The sequence below is a fragment of the Haemaphysalis longicornis genome, unplaced genomic scaffold (assembly GCF_048455015.1).
Source record: "Haemaphysalis longicornis isolate Haplotype H1 unplaced genomic scaffold, Haemaphysalis longicornis Haplotype H1 scaffold_4, whole genome shotgun sequence".
Lineage (NCBI taxonomy): Eukaryota > Metazoa > Arthropoda > Arachnida > Ixodida > Ixodidae > Haemaphysalis > Haemaphysalis longicornis.
The window spans coordinates 3,518,407-3,542,029 of record NW_027526361.1 but is presented as its reverse complement, the minus strand read 5'-3'; the positions used below and the strand labels follow the sequence as shown (position 1 = coordinate 3,542,029).

At 46.3% G+C, this 23,623-nt stretch overlaps 1 protein-coding gene across 2 annotated transcripts in view; it reads left to right on the top strand.

The window, feature by feature from the left end:
• Positions 1-5,459: 5,459 nt before the first annotated feature.
• The window catches only part of Lili (LMBR1-like protein lilipod), a 28,005-nt gene continuing 9,841 nt past the window's right edge, over positions 5,460-23,623 (top strand). The window contains exons 1-14 of one of the 2 annotated variants that reach the window (XM_077705663.1): positions 5,460-5,682; positions 6,126-6,213; positions 7,792-7,825; positions 8,941-9,080; positions 11,890-11,993; positions 13,096-13,222; positions 13,828-13,896; positions 17,965-18,029; positions 18,094-18,178; positions 20,065-20,172; positions 20,652-20,728; positions 21,359-21,442; positions 21,723-21,796; positions 22,773-22,958. In XM_077705663.1, the coding sequence (XP_077561789.1) occupies positions 5,623-5,682; positions 6,126-6,213; positions 7,792-7,825; positions 8,941-9,080; positions 11,890-11,993; positions 13,096-13,222; positions 13,828-13,896; positions 17,965-18,029; positions 18,094-18,178; positions 20,065-20,172; positions 20,652-20,728; positions 21,359-21,442; positions 21,723-21,796; positions 22,773-22,958 (1,301 nt within the window). In that variant the 5' untranslated portion in view covers positions 5,460-5,622. The remainder of the gene's footprint in view (positions 5,683-6,125; positions 6,214-7,791; positions 7,826-8,940; positions 9,081-11,889; positions 11,994-13,095; positions 13,223-13,827; positions 13,897-17,964; positions 18,030-18,093; positions 18,179-20,064; positions 20,173-20,651; positions 20,729-21,358; positions 21,443-21,722; positions 21,797-22,772; positions 22,959-23,623) is intronic. The other variant, XM_077705661.1, reaches the window with a different exon arrangement.

Below are 23,623 nucleotides of genomic sequence, written 5' to 3'. Positions count from 1 at the left end.
CAAGCTTTGGTCACGTACGACTAATAAAACTAGTTAGTCATTTACAGCAAATAAACAACGTCAATCAAGCAGAGAATCTCAATTGACCCATACTTTCTAGCAATAATTTAATTTTGTCTGTATACGGCTAGGGTTCCGTGTATTCTTGTTCTCCGTCAACAAAAACGCATGTGCCCTTCTCTCCCCCGCGCTCCATTTACATTCGTGACTACTTTCCTCCAACTCCCCGAGGTGGCGGGAATCGTCCGCACTGGGGCGCAGTAATGAAGCGAAATTAGCTGTCATCTTGCATAGCTCGCGGCCACATGAGGTCGGTTTCTCCTGCGCGACCTTCGTTGGTGTATGGCTCCTGCAGCCAAAAATCGTGTCACATGTCCTCCACCTTCGCAGAGTGCGCGATGGCACAAATTTCTTTATTTTATTGTTGGCGAGGAATAGAAGAAACTTGAAGTGAATTTCGCCGGAGTGCATATATATTTTGAGGCCAGCATGCGGTGCGTGCAGCCGAGCAGTTTTTTAAATTTTCTTTGTACCACCCACCGTTTTTTATTTTCTCAATAAACATTTTGCTTCCTCCTCCTATTGATGGTCGCCAAAGCGCAGCCGGCCGTAGAAAGGCCTGACCATTTTATGCCTAATAATAATAAAATACTTCCGCATAGGGAATATAGAGCCAAGTAGCCTCCCAAGCGCGGATTTATTCATCGTATACAGAAATGCTGTAATCAACACTTATTATAATGTTACAATGAGAATTTAATGGATGCGACGCGCGCCCACACTGCCTGAAAAAATTTTAATCAGCGCAACCCCATACACGGCCACAAGGAAGTCAGCGTCCCACTCAGCGGGAGTGTTCGGGGCGCCCGCCGCGCCAGCATTACAACAACACTCGCTTCGCGCGCTAATCTAAACACCTGAACTGGCTGGCGCCGCATCTTTTCAAAGTGCTACGAGTTGTGCCGCGCCTCCGCCAGATGGCGCCACGGGTCCCGCGACCGAGAGAAGACGCAGTGAAACATCCCCCTCGCGAGGGGCACGATCAAATGCAGAGCATTTCCGGGGGCGCACGACGTTAAGTAGTCTGCGTTACGTTAATGTTGTTGCACTTGTGGCAACTGCTGACGAGAGAGCGCTCGTCAGCAGTAATTTGAATGAGTCAACGATACAAGGCGCGTTCGTATCGTCCCATTCTGTGTTGGCTTTGTAGCGCAGTGGGTAGAGCACCATGTACATTGCGTTCCGTCCGCAGGGTTGAGGGATAGAAACCGGGCGCCGGACAGTACTTTTTTTTTATATATAGTAGGGACAGCGACGGTGCGGACTACGGACGTCAACGCGGGTGACATCGTGAGTGACTGAAATGCTCTGCATTAAAAAAAAAACATTTGGAACGTGGATAGAGAACTTTTTGGTAAGGTATCGAAAGAATCCGACATTGCAGTGCTGATTGAAAATCCGCAACTATGCATGGGCGCCTTAATAAGGGCAAAAATACACAATCAAGTAGTTTGCTCTCAATATTCTACAGGATTTTAGGCAAATGAATGACGTTCGTTGTTTTAAAGTTAAGACTTCGATTCTTTTTTTTTTCTTTTTCGAGGGCTCTCGAAAGCATGATGTACAGCATGAGTATTTCCCAGCGAACGCGCCATAATGCTCAATAACAACATTTGCAGAGGATCTCTATAAGCGCGCATTCGTATGAGAGGAGTGCAAGAAAGTGTTTCTTTTCGGTATACATCCGTGGACGGGTCTTCTGCCTGCCCTCGTCGGACTCAATGCAGATACTTGCATAATCCGTACCTACTGCTTGAATCCAGATGTTAGGAACACTGGCTGAAACACTCTCTTCATTTAAGTTGGACGCCAATCGAGACTTCGGGCCATATTTCTGATGCACGCGCTATGGAACGCGTCGCACCCAATGGGACTTGAGCGCGTGGCGAGGGTTACGCGTTTTGCAGATATCCGCACGCCAACCTGGCGCCAGCCTGATGCGTGTTTTTGCCGACCTAGCCCATATAGGCTTTCGCACTAAAATATCCACGAATTACAAGATTTTTTTTTCTTCATTACAGTGAAACAGCTTATGAACATTACATTTTGTTAAAGCGTCACAGCGAGCTTATGTTAACTGTAAACATTCAGTTTTAAGCTAGCAGAAAGAATGGTAACCTATAACATTTCTGCAATTTTCGTTTTAACGCGAAAGCATTTCTTGTCTACGCCGGCATAAGCGCGCACCCGGGTGGGTATGCGGTTCGGCGTCTTTTTAGACAAGCACGGCGCCGTCTGCGGTTTGAAGTTTCGGCAAAAGTGGGCAGTGGCATGCAAGAAAGATGGACGAAGAGGAGGGAAGCGAATTCAGTTCGTCAACACAGTCCGACACACAACCGGAATTGCATTGCACGCACTGACTGCACCGCCATCAATTAAATGCTCACCCGTAAATATTTTTAAAGTGGAGCTTTGTACTTCTACCCCCCAAGGGTTCTGCCGCGACTGCTGGTGTCAGCAGAAAACTCCCGCGAATAAATGAAAGAAATTAGTGGCACCGCCAGGATTGAACCTGGAACGAATAGAGAAACGGAACAAGAGCCCATCGTCTTACCGATTCAGCCACGAACCCACGCGGAGACGGGGAGACAGACGGTGCACTCACCGAGCACATGTGCAGATCTACCCCTTGCGTTCTCTTTGAATGCCACGTGATAAAGTCACGCGAACTCTTGCGCCGCTGTGCGCTCCGCCGACGGCACGTGTAGCCATCGTGTTCGTGCCTTGCGCATGCGCTAGGAGTTACCAAAATTACATTAAGCTCAAATTAACGAATGGCACCTCACGTCTCCGTCTTTTCCGCCGATCTCATCGCCTCCGTCGGCGGCGACAGAGACAGAGGAGACGTGCGATCGTCTAACACCGTGTTTGAGCTGCCTTTCATTTTATGAAAAAAAAAGTTTCCACTCACGTGCTTTACCAATACAACTCGACCAAAACACCATTCATGGATCATGCATTCATTTGACCTTAGCAAAGAATATCTCTATGAAGTAATAAGGGGAGCGGTTAAGTGCATTTCACTTGTCTCTGGTTTCACTCTTTGGAGAGCCACGTGTATGAATTCAAGTGACGTCGCATGGGTAACCGTTATAGGTGTCGTTTACAGCTTCGCTTTCCAACCACCTTCACAGGGTGGATTGGTACGCATTTTTTTAGTTGTGCACCCTGGCTCACGAGAGCGTCCAGAAAGCGCGAGCACAGGTTTCCGAGAAAAGTAGTACACTTTTATACCACTTCTTACAAGCTTATTAAACCCTCAGTGCAGGCGTTGTCGTTAACTAAAAAATAAACCGGCGATATTCGTTTTATTATAATACGAACATTTGTCAAACGTCGCAAGGAAAAGCGCGCGTTAGGAAACATAGCTCACTTTCTTGTGCTGTCCCGTTGATCCTGCCATCTCAAAAGGTCGCTGGTAATTAATTCTTCCTTGCGGGACTGGAAAAGAAATTTCTCAAAATACGGCACTCATAAAAACCCGATTTCTCCACTAGCTGTTTCCAAACTTTAGTGTAGCCGACTCTCTTTATTTGATATGTAACTTAATTATATCTGCTAACTTATTTCAGTTAAATCATGAGGTCCGACTTAGGGTATACAAAGCCATGTATTTTTTGTCAGTCCCATTTTCCGCTTATTAAACTTATAAATTTTAGCGGTCCCCATAGGCCTGGGTTGAAATAACGATGGAGAGCCTGTCAACTATCGTTAATTCAACCTCGTTTAGTCTGATTTTATCAGTTGCTTCGATCAAGTCTAGGAGTCCCATTAGTGTATAAAGCTAGGCGTTTTACTCGGTTCAATTCAATATTTCTTTACTGCGATCAAGATTTGATTGCCCCACCAAGACGGAATCGGCGCGGTATAAACCCCAATTTTTGCCCCCCTGAATTCGTAAAATTTCGAAACTGGAAACAACTGCTAGTAATAATATACTAGGTAGATAAGCGCCAAGAATATACGTACAGCGTTAGCTTTTTTTTTTTTTTTTTTTTATAACAAACAATGTTTGTAAGAAAACTGCGAAAGTTAGATGCAGGCTGCAGTGTACGTGCGCGTGCGGGTTTAGATTCTCGCCGCCACCAGAAAACGCAGTAATAATCAATATTGGTGTGAATAAGTAACATTTACGCCTTCTGGTACCATTGGCGTAAATAACTAAGATATATTAGCATCCCCTCCCCTTTTCGCATTTTTAGGTCTACATCCCTCTTTATCGCCATTACTGCTGAGTTGACACGGTTAGGCGATAGGCGATCACTTGCGAGATATGCTGTCCGTTACTTTGCTAACTGCTGATCTCAGGCGTTATGTTTGTAAGTATACTTTATATGCCCTCAAACTATCTTTATAAAGATAGTTCACGTGCACCAATCCCGATCGGCGATCGATGCGTTGGTTGACAACGCTCATCTGGCGTCCAGCAGATTTCTGCACGCACGTCACGAAATTACAATAGCCGAGTGGTAGAAAGGCCGGGTAGTCACCTTGATCGCCTAAATTTACAAGAAAAAAGAGGATCGGTTTTATGACGCTTCCAAAGAGACTTTGAATGAAGTTTTTCTGCATATAAAACGTGTGCTAGTACTTTATTCTATTGATATTTATGGAAACATAGACATTCTTGCGCCAATTGTCGTACACCTGCACGTTGTTTTCGCGAGTAAGTTGCGCACAGCCATCCTAGATGGCTAGGCGCGACGTGTTGGCTTTGAAACTACAAGTGCAAAGTGGTCGTGGGCCTGGCTACTTAGACCTCCCCCCGCCATTGATCAGCGGTTGTGTTTATATATCATCAACCAGATCCAGATAACAGTATACCCAGTATAATTATAAAAATCACAAAGCTACGACAGAATAAGGAGCACACTGCGTTCACACGAATTCCAGCACAGTTTTGAACGCGCCGCGCAAACAATACCGCTCGCGCTGCCCTTTGTGGCCAACATAAGAACTGCACCAACCAAACTGTTCCAAACTCCCTGACAAACCAATTTTGTCCACAAAATAAGCTCAAATAATTCTGCGCATAACAATTTTAACCTATTGTGAAGCAAGAAAATGTAAATATAGTCTTCACCTACTGCAGTCGTTAAAACCGGAAGTTAAGATACAAACTTGCTCTATTTTAAAAAATGTTGTCGTTGTGCTTGCTTTTTAAAGCTTAATAGTTATCGTTTTATATATTATAGCACTACAATAAGGAGTTATTGGCTTGTAAGCAAAATCTTTAACCGGAAATGACGCTTGGGTGGATATAACGCTTTTGGCCGAAAAGCGTTATTTTCACCCGGTGGGAATAATGGCGGCCTTGGAGGATAATCTCCCAACAACTGGCTATGGCTCGGCTACTGGCTTGGGACTTGTCATGAAGCTCCAAGCTCCGATTGCTGCGATGGCCCGATCGTCACGGGTATCACGGGGTAAAAAAACAAGATAACATTGAACCGTGGCCGCTTGTTGAAGTTTGTGGACGACGCTTGTGCAGATATGTGCACTTTTAACGCGACGGTCCAAAGAACCTGCGGCCATTTATTCATTTTAAATCCTGCATGAAGAATGGAGAATGACACGGATGCTAGAGAGCGGCTCTTCCACAACGCAATCCGAGAAATTCTGGTTTGTGTCCACCGTCGGCTCGCATGACTTGTCAACTCCACTTTATGCTAAAGTGACCGTTGCATGAGCGTTTAATGTCCTTTTAGAGCCCAATAGTTCTTTAAATTCTGTAATTTGACATAGTGCTTACCCGTAGGCACACACCTGTTACTCCTTTACTCGCAGGGCCGGCCAATCGGTTAGCGTGCATCGATGTCACTACTCAAGTTTCGAGCTCTTGACCTGTGACGCATTTCGCTCTTTATCGTTTTGTCCGGGGTTCTCCTTCGTCTGCGATGACGCTCCCGAGGAGTCGGTGTTTCGCGTGAACTTCTGTGCGCAAATTAAGTGGTCAGTTAGTGTCGGGTGCGAGCTTCTCCCTGAAGTTTAGCGACAAACGAGGGCGCACCAACCGATTCTGAGTGCGGAAACGCCTCGGTGAAACGTCTGCTTTTTCATTTCAGATACACTTCTTATTTTTTCTTGTCCTCTACGTGTTTGCGTACGGACTAATTTCAAAATTTAAAAAGAAGAAAGAGTACTACTTTGCTGGTGAGTGCTGCTTTCCTTTTCATCGACTCATTTAAGCAAGTTGTAACAGCATGAAATCTGGGCTAGTTGGTTAACTAACTCCTCGTCGAAAAACATAGCAGAGGCATCATCGCTTTCGTGCCTGCTCTGTTTTTATAGTATCTTGGGCCCTGTTTTTATTAAAAATATTATCGCATTTGGTAGCACAAAGAGAACTTCATACTTGTGCTGTTCGAGCGTGTATCAGCAACATGCTATATATATATATATATATATATATATATATGTATGGCGAATCAGAATAGGAAATGAGGGGCTCGTTGAAAATAAAACAGAAATAAACGTTGGCAGTCAAGAAAACCCTGGAAAGCAAAGGGGAGGATGTGGTAGGTCATTGAAACAGATAAAGAATTTGGAAAGAAAGAAAGATAGTGGAGAAAAAAATGCCCGCCAGGTGGGATCCGAATCCACGACCTCCAGAATACCGGTCTGGTGCGATAACCACTATGCTACCGGCGGGGCGATTTTCCTCTCCACTTTCTGGGGTATTTATGTTTAGGTGTTTTTGTTTCCTGTGCTTGGGGGTGGTAGCCAGCGCCACTCGGACTACTCGGGGTGAAGGGGACCTTCTTTTTAACCCCCGGGCTATGACTCTAGTGTCTACGACATGTCGAGAGTGGTCGACCAGTGTTGAACCCTCTTAAGCTTCCTATGGCACCAAGACTGCCAGAACAGAGGCCCTCGCTATGCATGTAGCGAATCAGAATAGGAAATGAGGGGCTCGTTGAAAATAACACGGAAATAAGAGTTGGCAGCCAAGAAAACCTTGGAAAGCAAAGGGGAGGATGTGGTAGGTCATTGAAACAGATAAAGAATTTGGAAAGAAAGAAAAGTGGAGAAAAAATGCCCGCCAGGTGGGATCCGAACCCACGACCTCCAGAATACCGGTCTTTCTTTATCTGTTTCAATGACCTACCACATCCTCCCCTTTGCTTTCCGAGGTTTTCTTGACTGCCAACTCTTATTTCTGTATATATATATATATATATATATATATATATATATATATCAAAGTTGTATATATATATATTTATATATATAGCGAATCAGAATAGGAAATGAGGGGCTCGTTGAAAATAATACAGAAATAAGAATTGGCAGTCAAGAAGACCTCGCGCAGGAAACAAAAACACCTGAACATAAATACCCCAGAAAGTGGAGGCTAAAGTAGCCCCACCGGTAGCGTAGTGGTTATCGCACCAGACCGGTATTCTGGAGGTCGTGGGTTCGGATCCCACCTGGCGGGCATTTTTTCTCCACTTTCTTATTTTCCAAATTCTTTATCTTGAGCTACTACATCCTCCCCTTTGCTTTCCGAGGTCTTCTTGACTGCCAATTCTTATTTCTGTCATATATATATATATATATATATATATATATATATATATATATATATATATATATATATATATATATATATATATATATATATATATAAGGCAGGGTTTAAATCATTGTTGTGGTGCATGTTTCTCATGTTTGCCACGCTTTGGTTACATTCTTTTTTGACAAATGCTCTAGGATGCGTTTTTCTTTCAGATGACGACGAAGATGCCATTGTGTATCGCATCTCGTGAGTGCAGCTGCTTATAGCTTGTTTTTACTCCTAAATAACAAAAAAAATCCTGTTTTTTGCTGCTGTTTTGCAAACTTTGCAAGCAGCGGGGTTTGTCTGCTGTGCAGAAGTTTTAATTAATTTTGGAATCGAATTTTTTCTTGCACTGCATATTTTCATCATAGATGCATCGAGCACACGATTACATTTAATTTGTCTCCGATTCAAACTAAAAATAAATCAAATGCTACGCTGTAAGTGCTGCAAAACTTGTTTTTTCTTGCTCATTTTTTTGCTTGAGGGCACAGCCACGACACAGTCATCTTGCTTATTGTTGTGGAATTTCATTTGTTTATAATTATAATAATCTTTATTTTGTCCGTCACGTTCCTAGAGGGAATGTTTTAGACCGACATTAAGTTATCTGTGCTTCACTGGTCACCTCTGATCAACTTTTTCTGCTGCAGAGCTCTTGGTGGTAATTTAAAATCAGCTGGGACTGATTGCGTTTCACTGGCTCTGCGTCGAATTTTGTTGATCGGCAGTGGGTTTGACAGCCACCCTAAACTGACCACTGGAGCTGATGATAAAATAACTCCGTCAACTTCTTAATTGTCTCAGGCCCAGCCCAAAATGAGAATTTGCTGGCAATGAGCTAAACTGAGCACAAGTTAAGCATTCCTGGCAATTTTGATCTGTTCTGAACAACTGGTTTTAGGCCAGTCATTCAGCTCAACTGCAACAACAATTGAACCCTGTGGCCTTTTTCATTAGTGCTAATACTAAGACTTGTGACTTCCGATGGGTGAAGCTTGTGCAGCGCTAATCTTTATTCCTCAATTCACGTGCAAGCGCAGCTATTGTAATGGTAGACTGGGACCTGCTGTGCTGGTTTTTTTAAATGCAGCATTGTTTCCCAGTCATTACCAGCAACACTAACTGCACAAAAACTAGACTTCATGCCCTATAGCTGCAACTATGAAAGCCACCTTTGCCCTTCCCTCAGAAAGCTGGCATAGACAGTGAAACGGCTTTGCACTTATTTGCCCCTTTGTTTATTCAGTGCTTGATGTGGAGCCATAATTCTTGCAAGTGCGGTGGCAGCATTGTCGGCTTGGTGGGCTGCCTTGCAGGCTGTGGATGTGCTGCTTCAGCCTGGCAGTGTCGCTGGGGGCGGCCCTGCTGCTGCCGGTGTCCATCATCAGCAACGAGGTCCTGCTGCTCTACCCGTCCAGCTTCTACATCCAGTGGCTCAACAGTTCGCTCATCCACGGCAAGCCCCCTCCTTGTCGGGCCTCTCGCGCTGGGGGGGTGGCAACAAGCAGTGCTGGTTATGCCCCTTTGAGGGTTCACCAAATGCGACCCCCCAGGGTCGATTTTTGTTATTGCTAATTTAAAGTCTTCGGATGAATCTATTTCGAGAAAAAATTATCGCAATTTTTTTAGGGTGACCATAAAGGGACGAAAAAATTGTTTGTGTTGTTACATACATGGGTTTTATTCATGAGTAACGCAAGAAAAATTCTAAATAAAAACCAGAGAGTAACAAGCTGGCACCTTTAAGTGAATCGAAATCAGATAGACATCAGTTTCGCGTGTGCAGAAAGCGGTAAGTGTTCGGAGAACGATACTGAAACCAGCCGCTGTGCGTGAGCGTGCGGCTGGATGTGGGAGCGATAGACGGCGCACCGCTCCTATAAAATACAAAATAAAACGAGAAAAGAGCCTCATCAGTTTCACAGGTGCCCTTGGTCTGTGGCAGGTGCAAGAAGCGAGAGGCACCCGGTGGGGACACCCAGCGTGCCCCGTCGTTACCAGATGCGCAAGCGATAGCCAGCGCGCCGCTGAAGTAAATCATTAAAAAAAAAATAAAAGGAAGAGCCATCGGTGCAAGAAAATAATTTGAAGTATTTCTGCAGTGTGGCAGCACATGCCAAGCAAGACAAGTTGGCAAAAAAGGCGCGCTTTTTAAACATACAAGTGATGACGTACATTTACGTTATTGACCATTTTGAAGGTGTTTGCAGAGGACGCATATGTACCTCCGTGACCCTGAAAGGGTTAAAGGGGCCATGCAGACAAAGCACAAGTTTGGCTCATTCGTAAGATTGCCTCATTAGAACAGCACTGACACCACTTTTAACGTAAACATCGCTCGGATAAGCTACATAATGAGAAAAAAGGGAATGGCCCTGCGACCCACTAGCTCATTTGTGCTCAGCTGTGCGATTGGCTGAGGCCGGCAAAAGCAAATGCAAATTAGGCAGGGCTTGTAAGCTTGCTGAATGAGCTGTTTGCGCTTAAATGTAATGCATATTCATTTTACAGCACTAAGAATGGTGGTGTAAACAATGAAAGTTAAGAAAATGCAAGTAAACATAGAAGTACTGATGCGCACTGCATTTGGTACTGAGCACACTGCTTGTTTTAGCTGCACAGCAGTCCGCTGCTTTGGGGTTGTCTTACCCGACACTGGCTGGTTGGCATAAGCGATGTTGTCTTACGTGACTCTGTTTGTCGAGCATACCCCATGTTTCACGAAACGATTACTTTCTACCGTAACAAAAACAAGCCAGGTGCAAATACGGTCAAAACGAAAGCAACGGTCCGCGGCTCAGTATGGCAGCGCCATCAGGGTGGACTGACGGTAAGCAAGGCTGCAGAGCCTGACGCACTGGAATGTCGTTTCAATACCCGCTCTTGTGATTTCATGGTAAGCGTCGCGAAAATACACAATTTGGCAGGAGAATCAAAATTTTAACCTGAATTGATTAATTTCTCGGGGAATATGGCATCGTTTGCTGCCGGATAAGCGCTGGGGGCACTGTAAAGTAACGTGAAATCTTTGGAATAGGACAAAGTTGTATTCTGTCTGCATGGCCCCCCCTTTAAGGGGGCAGACTGGACTTGAGCAATTTATTTATTTACCAACCAATTTTAATGAAACTGCACTGCATTATAGAGGTTTTTGTGCTGATTTCGAATCTGCCATTAGATTTCTTGTAAGTTGATTATATTTTGAGTTAATCAATGATTAATTGCCATTATTTTGGGTCACTGTTACAAAATAACCACTCCATACAGAATGGCAATTACCACATGGCTAGGAATACAAATGACTAAAGAATACAACGTAGGCAGAACTTTTTTTTGATTCAGCTATTTTTGGTCGTTTTACAACACAGTGAACTTCGCTCCTCCCGCGCTCTGCCAGAAATGGCTCGCAGGTGGTGCCAATAGAACACAATAATAATTTCCCGAAGCCTCCATTTGAAGAATTTGTTTCCGACATTGTATTCTCCACACATTTCGGTATCAGAAGCAAAAATAATTACAGTTGTACCTGCTCTGCGTGCCGAGATATCTGAGGGTGAAATGGTAGCTTTGCATTGCAAGAAAAGTTCCGTTTCACCATCGAATTCATAGCTAACTGAGCTGTAGAGTGCACTTTAAAATGCTATGATAATATAATAACAACAAAATATGGTGCCTTTTGATGAGGGAATTCACAGACTGATAGAAAAATGGCCGCGGAGGACAAAAATGCCATTTTTCAGAAAACGCTTTTTTTGGCCGTTTTTCAAGGGGGCTTACTCAACATTGCAGTCCCTCTTGTTGGAGCAGGCACATGCGAGGATGGAATTCTCTGGTGCTTATCTCGGATATTTTTTCTTTATTGTTTATAGCAAATAATTTTCGTCCAGATGATGGGTTCTGTGTTAAAGTTTATGTGAGGAAAAATATCCAATTTAATTTGTATTTTTAATCCTTCAGGTCTTGTATTGTTTTGCGCCTCCTTCTGTTTTAGGTATGGTACAAATCATTACACATTTTTAAAACTCTCTTCAACGGGGAAAAAAAAACCTAAATGAAAAGATATTTCTCGATTTCCAGAAGGTGCCTTCTTGTTTTTCTGCATAATGCAAGCATCTCTGCTGCCCCCAGCACTGCTGCTGCATGCCACCGTGCTCAGAACCCGACCAGTGAGCGCCCTGATGCAGCGGGAGTGCTGTTCCAGTGGAATCGCTAGTGTGTCGTTTAGGAGCCAAGGTGAAATGTCACGTGCCCTCCTGTTTGCGCAGGGCTGTGGAACGAGATATTCCTCCTCTCCAACGTCTCCATCTTCCTGCTGCTGCCGTTTGCCTACCTCTTCACGGAATCCGAGGGGCTGCCAGGATCTCGCAAGGTGAGCTCCCGGTTGCTGCTCTTGCACCGAGCACACCCCCTGGAGTGCAGAAAGGGCGCAGTTTATCTACACAACCAGAAGGGAAAGTGTCTTTCTCTTTGTGGGTATTTTAAATGTGAACTTGTGACTGTAGCAAGAAAAGTGAGCACTTTGGACATAACGCGTATACCAAAATGGACTTTTCTGACCCTTTGTGTCAAACTATTTTTACAGGGAGAGCACTGTCGAGTGATCCTGTAAAAATGCACTGTTCTTTTTTATGTGCCCTCGCATATCCTTAATCATTTTTTCCAACCATGTGCACGTTACCTGGGTGCCTGCTGAGTAGGCAGTGATCGTTCATTACATGACAGCGGCTAAGAGTGAAGCAGAGTCAAGGACTTGGTACTGGATTAGGTCCTGGCACCACCACGTGCACAAAGGGCCTTTTTGATTAATGCGAAGGCCATGTGTTGCATATAGTTCATGCCTTATTCCCGTGTCACGCATTCTGTGCAACCGTTGAGGTGATTGGCTGTTTCGGTAACTATTCTTGGTGTTTAAAAAAAGGGTTATCTGCAAGTTCAGTGCCGATTGGTACACTGTGTGGTCTGAGCCCACTGTTGGGCTTCACTCTGCGGGTCTCTCTCTCCCAAGCAAAGGACTGCGTTGTAGCACCAGGGTTGCCGGTTTGTTCTGAGGAAATCATGGCAAAGGTTTCGTGCCCGATCCATGGCGTGGCACTCAGTGATGGCAGCACAGGGCAGTGGAAAAGCTTGAGGAGGAAGCCTCTCTTAACAGGTGTTATGGTGTACAATGCCAGCAAGACCCACCAGTGGCACATACTCTTCCAGGCGATTGGCAAACAGGGCAAATAAACGCTCCTGTGCCTGTGAAAGTAGCACACATGATGGGCTGAATGAGCTGAGATGGCTTGTCAGTGCCCCACTATGGAAGTCAACGAAGACGAAATCAAGTAGGCTGAGGGACTGCAGCACGTCTTACCAGATTGCAGTGGTCTGCTGCGCCCCAATGGGTGCGGCTCGTGGAAGCCCCTTAGGTGGCAGACGCTGAGAGTGGCTTTGGGAAAGGGCTTCTCTCGTTTCTGCGGTGGCTCGTGCAGGGGCTGATCTCGCGCCTGTACGAGACGTTCCTCGTGTTCACCCTGGTGGCTGCGCTGCTCTTCGGCATGACCTTCCTGCTGTCGGCCATCTTGGACTATGGGCAGGCCAGCATCCACTCGCTCTTCGGTGCGTTCCTCTGGGCGGGTGTGGCCGCAGCTCAGCTGGGGGGGCAAAGCATCTGACGCCTGGCAACTAGCAGGGCCCATTGTTCTGTGAAATTATGGTGGCTGTCGGTGGGTCATCTATCATGCAGGGTACCACGACACTACTTTGACTTGTGTGACTGTTAAGTAACCTAGCCCTAGTAACTTGAGTAGTACCTCCAGGTACTACTGGGTTGCCCATAGCAAGACTAAGTGAACCAATGTGTATTTTTCCACTGAACAATACCTTTGCCGCAGTATGTAACATTTCATGGTACAGTGTCTTTATCAGCAATTGCATATCTTGGTTCAACTTCAAGGAAGCTGCTTTGTGATGTAGGCTGCATGTCATATTTGGGCTGCACAGTGAAAACGGTGACGATCTAGTGGGATACGCTAGAAAAGTTTGACACCAAAAGGTTGAGTCAACTTGGGTGTCTCTGTGGGAGTCCTGCTGTAGCCAGAGGCCAAGCTATTGCGCTCCCAGGGCCAGTCAGGTGGCATCGTGCGAAGCGGCCCCACCCAAGTATAGCATGTGCGCTCTTGAGCGAGCCTTGGCACCTGCTAATGTCCCCTGGCATCTTGCAGCCCTGTGGAGTGGCTACCTGCCCTTCCTGTACTCGTGCCTGTCGTGCTTTGGAGTCATGCTGCTGCTGAGTGAGTGGAGAGCCTCTCCTCCTCCTCTGCTTTTTCATGCATGACCTGGGCACCTGCAGCCCTGTTCTCAGCGAGGAACGGGGTTGCAGGAGAAGATGCCACGCGCTGTTGCGTAACTGCTTACGGTAGTGACAAGGAGGGAAAAGTATCGCTTCTTGTCCAAAGCCAGGGCTTCCTTTGTGGGCCTGATGGGATGCTGTCAAGAAACCGAAAAAGATTTCTGGACACATGGCGCGTGCATGAAACCGGGCTTCCATAATGTCAAAACGGTCACTCGAGTATCGTGAGAAAGGAACGGTTCTAGATAAGACAATAAACATGTCGGGAAGAAGGACTACGATAGTGTGTGGTTATGTCATAAGTTACGTAGCATCGACCCGCCGCGGTGGCTCAGTGGCTAAGGCGTTGCGCTGCTGAGCACGAGGTCGCGGGTTCGATTTCCGGCCGCGGCGGCCGCTTTTCTGATGGAGGCGAAAAGCAAAAACGCCCGTGTGTACGAGATTTCGGCGCACGATAAAGATCCCCAGGTGGTCAAAATTAATCCGGAGCCCTCCACTACGGCGCGCCTCTTCGCCTGCGTTGCGTCGGCGCGTTAAACCCCACAATCAATCAATCAGTTACGTAGTATCAGTATACATTAGTTCGTTTGTAGATGCATTTGCTTATTGCATGCAAATTCATCGTGTGGGTTTGTTCTTCACTTGTTGTTTGGGTCTTTGAAGGTTTGATGACCTGTTGGATGCGCATCCAGCGAAGGTGGCGCAGTTTGGATGGGAGACAGCTTTCGCGCTTCTCTCAGCTTTCTTTGGGAAGGGATGGAAAAGTTTTTTGCCAAAAAGTTTACATAGGCCAGTACTGCCCGAGAAAATGGATAGGCCTTGCTACCTTCATTTCTTTCAACGCTTAAAAACTCATCAGTGTGGGAAGAAAAGCTTTGAACTTAAAGGGGCCGTGAAGAGAAAATGCAAGTTTGGTTCATTCAAAAGATTGCCTTGTTAGAATCATGCTGACAGCATTTTTGACGTGAAATTTGCTCAAATAAGCTATATGATTAGGAAAAAAAGGGAATGGCCATACGACCCACTAGCTCATTTCCCGCAACAGAACCTATGATGTCATACCAGCCAGCTCTGCGACTGGTGCAGGCCGGCAAAAGCAAACGCAAATTATGCAGGGCTTGTAAGCTTGCAGAACGAACTATTTGCACTTAAATTAAGGGCACATTCTTTTTATATCAGTAAGAATGGTGGGACAAACAATGAAAGTTACGAAAGCACCCGTAAACATAGAAGTACCGAAGCTGCTGGTACTGCGCACACTATGCTTGGTTTAGATGCACAGCGCTACGGGGCTTTGGTCTCAGACGACACTGGCCGATTGACGCAAGCGACAGTGTCTTACGTGACCATATTTGTTGAGCGAGCACTATATTTCAAGAAACGATGATTAAAGACAATAGTCTTTCGTGGGCTACTTAAACCCAGAAATTTTAGTCTGTCTGTATGTCTGTCTGTTTGTCTGCGACTCGATTCAGCCACCCAGCAAAAGTAAAACAAGGCCTGCGCAATAGTCTCATATAGTCGCAGCTAAATCTACCCGTCTAAGTCCGGTGTAATGTTCATACTTGTCAACGTTGTTGAAGATGAACAAGCCATTACGCAAATATAAGACAACAAATTAATACAGAAGTGATATTTGCAGTGTTCCTTTATAAAAAATCATACATGCTTGATTTTTGCGAAATTAAATACTTCATCAACTGCAGAAAAAAATTCACTCCGCTGTAGCCTGCTGTCGCCCACACCACTATAGCTTCTGCCGCCATTTTAAGGGGGTACGTGGCAAGTAAAATGATTTTTTTATTTAGGGACCAAATTGAATCAAATTAGGAGCATTTATGTAGCTAACCATTCTTACGACAAAACTGAAATCAGTTTGAAGATACCATCTATACTTTTTGAGTTAGAAGACTAATTACCTGAAACTTGCAATCAGCATAATTAACTGATTAGGCAAGAAGTCAACAAGATTTTTACGTCAGTGGGATCAGAAACGTCTGTTCTGTGCAAGGAAGCTATTAGATTATTGCATGATATCCTTTAGGCAAAAGAAAGACCAAAGAAAGTTTCACCTTCCCTTTGAAATTAGTAATGGTTTCATGTCAAAAAGAAAGAGGAACTTCTCTCTTTCTTTTTGGATACCTAAAGGAAATGCAGCAATAATCAAATAGCTTCCTTGCACAGAATAGACCTTCCTGGTCATGCTGAGATAAAAATCTTTTTGGGTTCTTGCCTAATTAGTTAATCTTGGAGCTGCTTTGTGAAGGTAATTAGTCTGGTAACTCAAAAAGTATAGAAGATATCTTTAACCTGATTTAAGTTTTGTTATTAGGTTAGTTAATCCTTTTAGGGTCATGGCCGTACATGTACGGCATCGGAAAACACATGTACAGCATTGCTTGTGTGTTTAAAAAGCGTGCCTTTTTCTCCAACTTCTCTTGCTTGGCATGTGCTGCCACACTTTGGAAATACGTCGAATTTTTTTTTTTTTTTTTGCGCCGATGGCTCTTCTCTTTATTTTTTTATGATTTACTTCAGCGGTGCGCCGGCTATCGCTTGTGCATCCGCTAAAGAGGGGGCGCGCTGGGTATCGCCCACCGGGCGCCCAGGTGCTTCTTGCGCCTGCCACAGACCAAGGTCGCCTGCGAAACTGATGAGGCTCTTTTCTCCTTTTTTTGTATTTTATGAGCGGTGCGCCGTCTATCGCTCCCGCATCCGGCGTGCGCGCCGCGCATGTGCAGCGGCTGGTTTTGGTATCGTCCTTTGGGCGCTTCCCGCATTTTGCGTCCTCGAAACTGATGTCTGTCTGATTTTGATTCACTCAAAAGGTGCCGCCTAGTTACTCTCTCGTTTTTATTTAGAATTTTTTTCGTGTTACTCATGAATAAACCACATATATGTAACAACAAAAACGATTTTTTTGTCACTTTATGGTCACCCGAAAAAAATCGTGATAATTTTTTCTTGAAATAAATTCATCCGAAGAATTTAAATCAGCAATAAAAGAAATCGACTCTGGAGGTCGCATTTGGCGAAAAAATTTGACCCTCAAAGGGTTAAATACATAAAATCTCCTAATTGGGATAAATTTGGTCCATAAACAACAAAAATAGTTTTAATCAACCGGCAACAGTTAGGAATCGTTCCACTAGATAGGCTCCACGTTCTGCTTGGAACGCACGTGGAGTAGGGCACTGTGGTTCTATCAACGTTGAAGTAGGGCGCTTCGATTCACGCACGTCTACGCTGTACGGCAGCATTGGCATCGAGACACCTGGCCTGGAACAGTGGAGCGCGGTAAATTTAAGGTGATTTAAGCAAACCTTTGGCGTCTTTACCTTGAGAGGAGCGCGACGCAAGAGGAACAACATGAGAGGTGAGCGGGAAAGCGAAGGGAGACATTTACTTGGCAAAAGTCGATAAAGAATATGGTCTTTTGTTGACATTTGCAACGAAAGGAGCAGATACGCGGCCAATTTTTTTCTCCATCAACAAAAACAAGACAGGTTTAAATGCAGTCACAAACAAACCAAAGGCAGAGAACGGCTTGCTGCGGTGTGGTGGCGCCATCTAGGCTGACTAACAGTAAGCAAGTCTCCGCTCCACACCAAGTTTAGCTGAAAGACCTCTTCTTATGATGTCATTACAAATGTTATTCAAACACACGTTTTGGCACGAGAATCAAGATTTTAGCTTAAATTGATTAATTTTGCAGTGAATAAAGCATCATTTGCTTCCGGACAAGTGCTGGGGCTCTATGGAACACAAAACCTTTCCAGTAAAAAAGACTCGTATTCTGTCTTCATGCCCCTTCATGAATGTAAAGTGTAAATGTGGGGCTTTGTACACGGAGTGAAGGTTACGACTGGACAGGACCGCTGCTGCAAGTCCATTGTGGAAAAAGGCATCAATGTGGCGGGTAACTGTTTTTTGACCTTTTTGGTTTTTGACATTTTCCGCAACTCTCTCCCTCCCCTCGGTCTTGAGCCAGAATGCCGCTCTCTTGCAGTCTGCACTCCTGTGGGTTTTGCCCGTCTGTTCACGGTGCTGGGCGAGCTGGTGATCAAACCAAAGGTGCGGTGGCCTTGCCCCCCCCCCCCTCCTGCTTTGTCGTAACGGTGCCCTTCTGCCCTGCCAGTTTCTGCGCGACATTCAGGAGGAGTACCAGTGCACGCTCATGGAGGAGGAGACCCTCCGCCGAAAGCTTCGCCTGCCGAGCCACGGTGGGTGCAGCCCCAAGTGATGCTAGTCTGCGCAGAAGGTCCTCGCACTTATCCGCATTTCAGCTCAGTGCTGTTGTGGGGCTGTGGCCAGTGCCATCCAGTGGAGTACCTGGCAGCTGGTCACATCACCGGTGGGTGAGCGGGATGGCACCAAGTTCTGGTACTACAGTAAAAGCTCACTAATCCGAGCTGCAAGGGGACGCCATCTCAGTTTGAACGAATGAAAGGGAAGAATGGCAACAGTACACTGCAAATGTGAAGCAGTGGGGCGTGTTAACACTTTGACACTTATTGCAGCCTGCCTCTTGTCCCTAAAGGTGATAGTCAGCACTTTCTTGCTCTATCAAACGAATGTACCGGGACGCCTCATCTTGTCGTTCTTGAAAACTCAAGTAGAGACGGGCGGCATTTCAACCAACCACGACTTCTGAGCGGATGCCGCACTAGGATTCGTTCTCATCATCCGTGTCGTCATTGGCAGCGATAGTTTCTGCTGCGCTTGTGACCTGTGATTTGATGCCCTCGTGTGTCAGCGCTCCACACACGCCGCTTTGTTCACGCCCTCATCGATTGCATCGAATGCGTCTCCCAAAACCTCCACCCTGTGGGATTCAGATTGTGTTTGGCCTCTTTTGCCTTCTGCGTTTCATGTGTAGTCACAGGGTGGCCCGTAGTTGGAATTATCCGCTGCAAAACCTACTCGGGTTCAAATTAATGGTCTTCTCTGTACATAGACTTCTATGAAGACTTGGCCAGGACAAACTGTACAGTTCGAATGATCCATAATCTTAGATTATTGAAGTTCGAATCAACGAGCTTTTACTGTATGCACTTTTTCAGAGACTGCACTTTTGCTTCCAAATAAACTTCCAAAGAAGCAGGCGGCAACGAGGCAGAGGAATGGTCGTGCAAGCCTGACAGGAACCCTTTGGTCTGGGGCATTTATGCTCCAGCTAAATCCTTACCAGCAGCACATAGTGAGATTCTTGGGAGCAAACGTGGTCCTCCTGTTACTGTGCAAGCACTGGCAGGCATGATGTAAAAAATATCAGTAGCATTGGAGAGTACAGTAGACTTGCAAAAGTGTTATACAGAAATAGTGGTATGCAAGGTCTTGATTACCATAAACCGCTTTAGAATTGCTTGCGTGACCTGGTGTGCGACAACTTTGGCCAGCTGGCAATCATTGCTAATTGTGTTGCTAATTGCGTTGCTAATTGTGTTGCTGTGTTCTCACAGTCCCCTATTCTGTCAAGACTTTCCTTCAACGCGTTCTTTTTTTGTGATAAATGAGGGTAAAAAGTTCTACAAGGAGCAGGGGGGAAAAAACGGCGTCCACTGGTAGGATACAAAGCTAAGTTACAGCCGAGGCAGGAAGTGCGGGGGGCGTAACTGGTCATCCACGGGTGGAGTAGCATGCCCCAGTGAAGCCTGGGCCACAGAAAGCTGATTTCTCCTCACACAGCTTTTTTTGTTGTTGTGTTGAATAATTCTGATATTCCCGGGCCTCTGACTGACCAACTTGCTGTGAAATGCTTGTTGTGCAGTGGGCACTGCCTGGCATATACGTTCAACTGATTATCGACAGCGGGGGCATGGCTTCGCGCAGTAAACGAATCCTGGTGCCCGATTTGAAGCGGCTGTCCCTTCCCACTTCTCATTGTGTGCGGTGAACTCAGCACTGGCGTTAATTTGTTGTTGCTAAGAGTTACTTCGGTCAAGTTCCTTGCACATTGGCGGCTAAACAGTGCATGAGCTGCTTTTGTGCACCGTGGCCTGTGAGCTGCCAGTCTGTTTATCCCACTGAGCAGATTTTGATGTGCTCAAGCGCTTGGAACGTCCCACGGGGACTGGCTCACTGACGTCGGTGTGCGATGCTTGTGCAGATCATGAAATCCACGACCCTGTTGCTCGCTACAGCAACGGCACCAATGGCCGTGGAATGTCCCCGCAGCAGAGGCTGGCACAGCTGGAGAAGACTCGCAGAGAGCTGGGTACGCCCCCTCCTCCTCCTCCTCCTCTGCAGTTCTCCTTCTCTTGCGCGGGCTTTGAGAAAACACAGTGCCTGCAATTAATGTGCTGTCAGTCGGCATGCCGCTAGTAGGTGTTGCCAGAATTGCAAGAAATATTGCAGGATGTAGTCTCGGTCCTCTTCTAGAAAACTCCGGTGGTGTACTGACAGATGTAAAACGCATTCATTATCTGTAGAGCATAGCTGCGGCCTGACTTACTCCTCGTGAGAAAGGAATGTGTTCCCAAAAGTTCATTTTTTGAAACTTTGTCAAAATGGAATTCTAATGGCTAGTGCATTAGATTAATGTTGGAGCTATCATTGCACGACGATTCTGCTGTAGGAAAGCTGCCGTCTTGAGAGTGTGGCAGTGTGCAGTGGCTGCAGCTAGCAGCGGCGGCTGGGTTGGCCTGTGCGTGGCCGAGTGTGCAGGGGCCCTGGTGTACTTTGCTCTGACTGCAGCACTGCAGCAGTTGGCGTCCCCGTGGAGGAGGAACCTGGGCTACCCCGTTGTCATGCTGCTGCTGCTCAGCCTCACGGTACGCATCCGATACCCTTGCAGTCGCAGGCGCTCGTGGTCCCCCTCAGTGAGCTGTCGCGAGGGGGACGGAGAGCAGTGTGGCTTGCTTGCTTGCCCACGATTCCCACAGCGCTCAGTGCTTGAGGCAACTGGAATGTGTGTATTGCCCTTGCATGCCGTGAATATTTCTGTGGTTCAGTTAACACTCTTGAATTTGTCTCGGTTGAAGACAAACTCGTGGCATTTGGGATTTTGGCTCTAAGGCACACTAATGTTCATTTGTAGTTGCATTGTTTGCCATGGACGAAAAGGAAGGTGGTGCAATGTACTGTGCATGTCTATGTTTTGCACCAGAATGACCCACCTTCACATTTCACACATTTTGTAATTCTGGTGCCTTGCGTAAGATTACAATGGTGCCAGTAATGTGTGCGATTCCAGGCTGCTTTGAATATGAAGGAGGAGTATGGGGTAACTCTGGTAGTGGAAATCACACGAGTAGTAGATTACTCAAAGTGGGCTTATGAGAGCGGGTGTGCGCCGTTGCGCTCCGTTTCGGGGCTCTGTCGGAACACCTGCGCAGTATTCTCCGGCAGCAGCAGCCTCTGGCTGCCCGTGGTGCGCACTAACAGTGCCCTGGTCCCTGCAGGTGATCTCTCTGCTGATGGTCGTCCACAACACGCTGCAGCTTCTCATTGGCATCAGAGCACTGCCGGTCACCCCGCAGGTGCAGGTGAGCGACACCTTCCCCAGGCATGCCTCTGCCACTGGCGCTGCACATGCTGGAGGCATGGCTAGAAGCTGGAGTCAGTGTTCATCTCCATTTCTCATTCAAATATCAGAAATGCTGGAAAAACTGAAATGTTTGTGTATTAGTATTTTGGAACGCACTCTGTTTGTGAGTTTGGGTTGATTGTCCTGACCTCTCTTCTAACTGTGCTGCGGCCCAGTAGCCGGCTCCAGTGCTTGTCAAAATGGCCCTTCTCAGGAGTGCGTGCCTCTCTTCCTTGCAGCAATTCTCGCTGGGCATCAGCTCCCTGTCGGCCCTGGGTGTGGTGGGATCATCGCTGGAGATCGTCCTCATCCTGTATCCTGCCCACTCCGCCTTGCGATGAGCGCAGCCGTTCACCGGCTTTAGGCACCCTTGGAAAAGCTTCCTCTTTTTCCTCGCCCTGGAACACATTGTGCACTGGGAGGGGCGGGCTGTTCCAGGGGACTGGCATTTATTCAACCGCTCACTCTGAGGGGGCGTGACAATGTTCATACAGAGATGATAATGGCTCATCGGTTCATGGGCCCAGTCAAGCGGTTAAGTCTGCCTTTAGCCCATGGACCCCTCCAGATGTATTTCTGGGAAATAAACCGATTGATTGATTGATGAGGGCATGTCTATGAAGAACCCTTGGCGCTTGTAATGGATGTGCCAATGGTGATGCTGTTTTCACAGATGAATACGCATCCTTGACACTCGCAGTATATTTTTATTGAACTAAACGCTAAATTTCTTTTTCTCGTTTCTTTCCTTTCTTCCTCTTTCTTCTGCCTTGCAGTCTGATGGGCCTTTCTCTCCTCCCTTCTCCCGCCAAGTAGCATGTATTGAAAATCTAGCAGACATCTTGGCTTTCTCTTCTAATAGAGAGTTTCCTCTCTCTGTCTCTCTCTCTCTCTCCCTATTCATTTTACCGTAGGTGTTTTGGGAGATCCACTTTTTTAGAGTGCTTTTCTGGATGCTTCATACTGCGAAGCAGTGACAAGCCACAGGTGGTGTCATTTGAATGTTTGCCAACCAGAAAAACTGCAAATTCTCAGGGAATCCAATGGCTCGTGAGAAATGGAGGTACTAGTAAATTTACGAATTTTTGTGTCTTAGAACAAGTTGGAATTTGTTTGGTTTAAATTAAGGGGAGCATATACTGATGTGTTGTGAAGCCCCGACGCATCTTTGAGGGTGCGTTTTCAGTCTTTGTCGGTCAGCACTGAGGGCAGTCGGGCTGGTGCCGTGGCTTTCCTGTAGCGCGGGGCAGTGGGTGATGGGCCCTTAACGTGGCCCTTAACGTGGACAGACCCTTGACGTGTCCGGCGATGCTGCAGCTACCTGTGGCTGGCATCGGTGGTGGGCTTCTTCTCACTGCCGGTCTTCTGTCGGCTGCGGCCGAAGCCATCGTCGGCCACTCTCACCCAGATCATCGGCAACTGCGCAGTCCTGCTGGTGCTGAGCTCGGCCTTGCCTGTACTTGCCAGGACCCTCGGTGAGTACCGGCCCTTTGGCCATTGTTGTGGCCATGTGGTGGCGGTGCTGAATGTCCGGGCTGTGTCCTGTGGACTCTCACCTGTCCGGACAGGCTCTGTTTGCCGAGCCTAGCCACGGTGCACCAAGGTGGCACTGCTCAAGTGTGTGGAGGTCTTTGCAGAAAGGCAGCTTTGCGGTCAATTTCCTTCCTTTATTATTCGTAAGGTTTAGGCATTTTGTTGGGCCATTTGCTGCCACTAAAGTACCTTGGGAGTTCTCAATTCTGCCAATTTGCTGAACTTTCCTATTCTCGCAAAGTGCCACATTAGCTCTCTTTTGTGCTACTAATGAAAAAATCAGCACTATTGAATTTTTTTTCTCGGATGAGGCTTGTAACTGTTAGCATGTTAGTTTTGTATTAGTAGCACATGCGGAACACACCTTAGTTTCTGTGGTCAGTATTTTGTTCACAAGGTCACTTCAGCAGAAGATTTTATGAACAAATTCAGATAGTTACCTACTTGGTATAATTAGGATTTAAAATTCCTGGTCAAAAGCAAAAAAAAGAAACCACCAGAGTTATTTCTTACAGTTTGCTTATAATAAATAAATAAAAAAAGGTTGCTATTTGAGGCAAACGCACTTTGAAGCTGAGGCCACTGCAGTGTGTTCATCATCCTGTGA